The sequence below is a fragment of the Pyrus communis genome, chromosome 11 (assembly GCF_041283825.1).
Source record: "Pyrus communis isolate YQ-2024b chromosome 11, ASM4128382v1, whole genome shotgun sequence".
In the NCBI taxonomy this organism is placed as follows: domain Eukaryota; kingdom Viridiplantae; phylum Streptophyta; class Magnoliopsida; order Rosales; family Rosaceae; genus Pyrus; species Pyrus communis.
In genome coordinates, this window is record NC_142575.1 from 29,554,195 (window position 1) to 29,560,323 (window position 6,129).

Here is a 6,129-nt window from a genome sequence, read left to right on the forward strand (position 1 = left end):
GCTGAGAACGCCATCCGTGAGTCCAATGACTGCAGCCTACTCCCTCTTCTCAGCCAACAACAGCAGAAGGGAGTCCCCAGGGATCTAAGACGTGGCGAACCGACACTAAACCAAGTCGCAACCTTCAAGTCAAGTAACCGAGCTTGAAGATGGAAAGCATGAATCCTCTTGTGCAACATCAACAACCTCTACAAGATCTTCGACCTTCGAAGCACATAAACTGCGCAAGCATTGCACAGCCACTACACACCCGTTATACTGCCTATCGTCGATGTTGAGCTTGAAGCGGAGGAGTTGCAGCAAATGGTGGCGATCCTCGTCGGTCTCGCGGGGGCCAGTAGTCGAGTACACTGAGGGACAAACTTCCAATCCCAGCCAGGAAGAACCTCTCCCAGAGGCTAAGGTCCATCTGTCCCGGCGGGGCAGTCAGTGTATAACCCACTGTATCACCACAATCCAACTTCATCTTGGACAGGCGAAGATAGCCTGCGAGGCAGCTCAACCCGAATTCTCGCTGTGTGGGTCTGTGCTTTCCCCTTCTCGCCCGACGTCGAACCAAAATGGCCCGAATGCTTGGTCTTGAGCTTAGCGCGGACGCCAATCACAGGTCGAACGCCGAGCTTCTGACTAAAATCAACGACCAAATCGAGCTCCTCCTCTTGCTCGAGAACAATCACGGTTTTCAAGGCGAGCTTGCGAGCAAACAGCGCCAGAGAAATGTATTCCAAGTCTTTGAACCCATTGCAGATGAGAAGGGCATCGGGGTTACCTTTGCATAAGCAGCTCATGGCCAAGATGAGCCCCGGCTTCGACCCGGCTTCCAGTCCGAACCGGAACGGCGATCCAAACTTCACAATGTCCTCCACGACGAATCGGTCCTGGTTGCATTTCATCGGGTACACGCCCTGGTGGTGGGAGCCGTAGTCGTGGGACCGGATCGCCAGATCGAAGGCGCCCTGGAGCGACTCGAGCCGGTTCTTGAGCACATCGGGCAGGCGAACAATGAGCAGTAGCTGCAACCCGAGCCCGCAGTCCGGTTTCGTATCCGAAACCTTCTTCACGATCTTCAGCAGATCGATCTCCTGGTGCGGCAGAGTCGCCTTCCCGTGAGGACGGACGGCAACGTTGCCGGAGGAATTGACGGTGAAGTAGGGCCCACCCCAGGCGTCGATTTGGTAGAGGTCGAACGAGAGGGACGGGGACCAATGGGAATTGTCGGCGGCGGAAGGCACAATGGCAAGTGGGTTTTGTTCCTCCTGCGATTTGGATTCTGGGTTTTCTGGGATTTGGGAGTTGGTGGCCATTTTGCTAGGCTTTTGGTGGAGAGACTGAGAGCTGGACGTTGAAGATAAGCAAATGGCTGCCTCTGGTTTGCTTCCTCCGTCTCTCAGTCACTCCTCTTTCTCTCTCCGAAATTCAAAATCTCGCCCGATTCGGGCTTCAACGAATGCGAATTGGAATTCGAATTCTTCACGCTGCTCCTGTCATATCCGTTGTAGTCGGAGAAATTGAGCTCCCTGGGGAAGAAGCTCTGCGTCTGCTGTTGTTGTACTTGAACCGTGCTTGGGTTCTCGGATAAGCTACTGGAGCTCGGGAGTAGACAGTGAGTGAGTTATACGGACTGGAGCGTATAAATGGATGAGGCTAGAGAGAAAAGGATGAAGAGAGGGAGAAGATGGATTGAGTTGGGAGTCTTGGAGCCGAGTAACGATGGGCTTTGAGAGCTGGGCCCGGATTTGTAGCTGGGCTCGCTGGCTTGGGCTTGGATTTGAGCTCCTCTTTTTGTGGACTTCAACTTCTATTTCTTTGAGTTGGCATGGGTCTTAAGTGTAGGCAAACCCACTTTAACATGTATAATTTTTTTTTCTTTTTTTTTTTTATTATTTTTTTAACACATAACAACGTATGTACTTTTTTTTTTTTTTTTTTTTTTTTAATAAAGAAATTGTAATAAAATTGACTTTCTTTAATGAAACATTTATTTATTTTTTTTGATGTGACTGTACTTGAAGTTTTGAAGTTTCAAGTTGCCTACGTACTCTTCCAAAGAAGGGATCAAGTCATAACGTAGTTCAAATGAGTGATGGTTTTGATGATGATTTTGGTGATGATTTTGCCGTACACAGTTTATGCTCTTGCGGGCCAGGAGCGTTTGTTGTCGCCTTTTAGGCTCGTGCGAACGAGGAGCTTTTGAAATTTGTCAAACGATCTTAGAGAGGCATTCCTTGCAATCTTCATAGCAAGGAGTCTTGACTGAGTGATTGAAGAAGTCTTTGGGGAAGAAATCGCGCATCGTGATGGCAACAGACGATCTTTGTGTCATAACTTCATCATCCTCAACACTTTCATGTAGCTTTGAAGGTTGACGGTAGCTGCTTTGCCCCCTTTCCGATTGGTGAACTTGTGGAGGAGACCTATGTTTCTTGTGCATTTTCTTTGGAGTGACATAAGTCCATCCTTCATCTTCACTTGACTTGACTGACATGGTTTTGGAGCATGCCCCCAACGGTTGAGGTGAAGATTTTGAGTTCAAAGAGCCAGAAGTGACGGTGGTATAGTTTGACTTCACCACATCATTAAGATCTAGCTCGATGATCCCTTTCTGAGCCAACTTCATGATGAGATCTTTTAGCACAAAGCACTTTTCTGTCGGATGACTAATGAAGCGGTGGAATTTACAGTACCTTGGACTGTCAGTACGGTTCATATCTTCTGGCCGTTTACACTCAGGTAGGTCGATCACCTTTTTTTCCAGCAAGTCATCTAGCATGGCAGCCACGTCAGAGTCGGGGAATGGATAAGTCTTCTCCTCAAGCTCCTTCAAAGTGCGTCTACGTATCTCTTGATCACGAAAAGCTTCGGTTTGAATCGCCTTGCCTCGTGTATGGGTTTTGACTGGAGTTGTGTTGACCGTCATTGCTTCCTTGGTGGGTTTCCACGTAGCCTTATCCACCTTTGGCCCCAAAACTTTGTCATTCTTGTAGTCGGCGATCTGCTCTTTCTTCCCATGACGGGTGATGCTTAACTCCATATCATGGGCGCGGGTGGCTAACTCCTCAAATGTTCATGGTTTGATGCCTTGAAGGATGTAGTGTAGTCCCCACTGCATGCCTTGAACGCACATCTCGATGGCGGAGGTTTCAGAAAGCCGATCTTTGCAATCCAGGCTTAATGAACGCCATCTATTTATGTAGTCGATGACAGGTTCATCTCTCCACTGTTTCGTACTGGTCAGCTCTAGCATGCTTACAGTACGACGAGTGCTGTAGAAACGGTTGAGGAATTCCCTTTCTAGCTGGTCCCAACTGTTGATAGACTCGGGTTCGAGGTCGGTGTACCAGTCAAAAGCGTTACTTTTCAGCGAACGCACGAACTGTTTGACGAGGTAGTCCCCCTCTGTCCCAGCATTGTTGCAAGTTTCAATGAAATGGGCGACATGTTGCTTCGGGTTGCCTTTTCCATCGAACTGCATGAATTTTGGGGGCTGATAACCCCTTAGCATCTTCAAAGCATCAATCCTCTTGGAGTAAGGCTTTGAGTACAGTACGGAGTCGTGCGAGCTTCCTTCGTACTGTGTCTTGATAGTGCTTGCGATCATTTCCTGTAGCTGCTGGATAGAGAGAGATCCCATGAATGCCGTTGCTTGGTCTAGCTTCGGCTTCTCTTCAACTTTCTCCACTGGTGGCTCCTCTTCTTCATCGTCTTCTTTCTTTAATAGGCCAATATTTGGGTCGACTTTTACGTCGGGCAGTGCATCTAGTTGGTTGACAAGTGCGGCAATCTGCAAGTCCTTCTCTTCCACAGTCTGTGTGAGCTTTGCGATTGCTTCATTCATCTGAGCTAGCTGTTCTTCAACAGAGGTGACGCCGATGGTCATGACTTGTGCAACCAATAGGCATGACTTTCCTTCAGACATCCAGGGTGCTGATGAAGAAACCCATTGGCCATTTTGGGATGTCATCTTATGCGCCTTAGCAGCATGCTTTGGTGCCCCCAGCAAGGTTAGGTTGATGATAGACTCGCGCCTTTGATGTTCCCTTTGCTCGCTTAGCGGTACCAATTTTGAAGCGGCATGTTGATGAGTGGTTGTGGTGCCAATGGATGCTCCATTCGTGGCGGAAGTGCTTATGCTTCTTCCCTTGGTGGTTGCAAGAACGGCTTGTCCCTTGCTTGATGCCATTGATTTTGGAGGTGTGCTTTGGTTGTTGTCAACTCCGTAACCATGCTCCTTCAACTTCTTTTGAGTTTTGGTGAGGTCGCGATCTTTGTCGTTGACGGTGTTTGAAACCTTCTTTCCAAGATTTGAAGAGGAAGCAAAGTCATGCCTAGCCTTTGACATGAGTTCGTAGGCATTTGGGTTGAAGCCTTCTTCGGTCCTCTTAGTTGGAAGAGAGCTTGATTTCACCATGACACCATGTTGCGCCTCCAGACGGTTGATGAATCCGGCGGTTTGCAAGTTTTTCTCCTCTGCAATCTTTATCAGCCTTGCAATTGTTTCCTTCATCTGAACCAGCTGTTTTTCAATGGAGGTAGTGCCGATAGTCATGACTTGTTCTGTGTTTGAAGCCATGGACTGTGCTTGAATATCTTGAACGGAGACAGAGATGAGAGGTAGAGATTGTCCCACTGGGCGTGCCAAGTTTGTAAACACGGAAAATTCCTGAAACAAGAAACAAGAATACGTGGTCCAAAATATATTTTTTGTTTGTATTGATTTTGGGGTTACAATCTCTTTGTAATTTGATCCTCTGATTCTATCTTCGTAGGGTGTAGGTTTGTGGATGAGCTGTTGATCCAAAGGGCCGTCGGGGCTTGATCTAGGGATGAACAGTTGATGAACGGATCTTCAAGGGCTTTTGGGCTTGATCTTGAAGACTGGGTGTATGGATTTCTTCAAGGGGGCCGTCGGGGCTTGATCTTGAGGGTTGATGGATGAGCGGATCTTCAAGGGCTTTTGGGCCTAATCTTGAAGACTGAGTGGATGTGTGGATTTGTTGAGGTTGTTGATCCAAAGGGCCGTTGGGGCTTGATCTTAGGATGAACGGATGATGAACGATGAACACTTCTCTTCAAGGGCCGTCGGGGCTTGATCTTGAAGACTGAACAGATGTCTTGAGGTTGTTGATGGATGAGCGGATCTTCAAGGGCTTTTGGGCCTAATCTTGAAGACTGGGTGTCTGGATTTCTTCAAGGGGCCGTCGGGGCTTGATCTTGAAGGTTGATGGATGAACGGATCTTCAAGGGCTTTTGGGCCTAATCTTGAAGACTGAGTGTAGGTGTGGATTTGTTGAGGTTGTTGATCCAAAGGGCCGTTGGGGCTTGATCTTAGGATGAATGGATGATGAACGATGAACACTTTCCTCAAGGGCCGTCGGGGCTTGATCTTGAGTTGGTGGAAGTTCTTCAAGGGCCGTTGGGGCTTGATCTTGAAGGAGGATTTGACGAAGAACGAAGAGAGCTTTCTTGATCCTTCGGGATTTGCTTGAGAGCTTTAGAGTTTCAAGGCTTCTTCCTTTCTTCCTTTCTTTTTTCCTTCCTTCCTTCTCTTCTTCTTTTTTTCCTCCTTTTTTTTTTTTGAAATGAATGCCTTGGCCTCCTATTTATAGAATTCCAAAACTTGATTTTTTGGATTTAAATAATCAGATGAAATAAATCATTTCTGCCAAGTAATGACACGTGTCCTATTTGATGACTTTTCCAATTTATTTCGATTTTTCATTGAGTCACACGCTACATGTAAAATTTATGTGACACGTGAGTGTTGAAATTTTAATTATTGGTCAACATTCATTTCACCGAAATTTCGATGTCCACAGGGCCGACTACCAAGATTCTCAAGACCCATTTGCATAAAGCCATGTGAATCATCAAGTCAAGTCATGTGAACACAGTAAGTCACTATGTCAATCACCATGTGAAGCTTCAGTCATCATTTGAAGTCACCATGTGAAGCATTTAGTCATTATTCGCATGGAAAAGCAAGGATTCAATCAGTCAGCAAGAATCACTCAGCACGTTCTATAGTAAAAGCAGCAATTTTCCTACAAGTTCACTATTCATCAACAGTAAAAGCAAGTCATCTTCCATCATGTGCTTCAACAATAAAGAACTCAATCATTCAAGTCTCAT

At 46.8% G+C, this 6,129-nt stretch overlaps 1 protein-coding gene across 1 annotated transcript; it reads right to left on the bottom strand.

Moving 5' to 3' along the window:
* Positions 1-226: 226 nt before the first annotated feature.
* On the bottom strand, positions 227-1,304 carry LOC137709050 (arginine decarboxylase 1, chloroplastic). The gene has a single exon (XM_068448193.2). It carries the CDS (start codon positions 1,302-1,304, stop codon positions 447-449), a length of 858 nt encoding a protein of 285 aa, XP_068304294.2. The 3' UTR covers positions 227-446.
* Between the last annotated feature and the right edge of the window lie 4,825 nt (positions 1,305-6,129).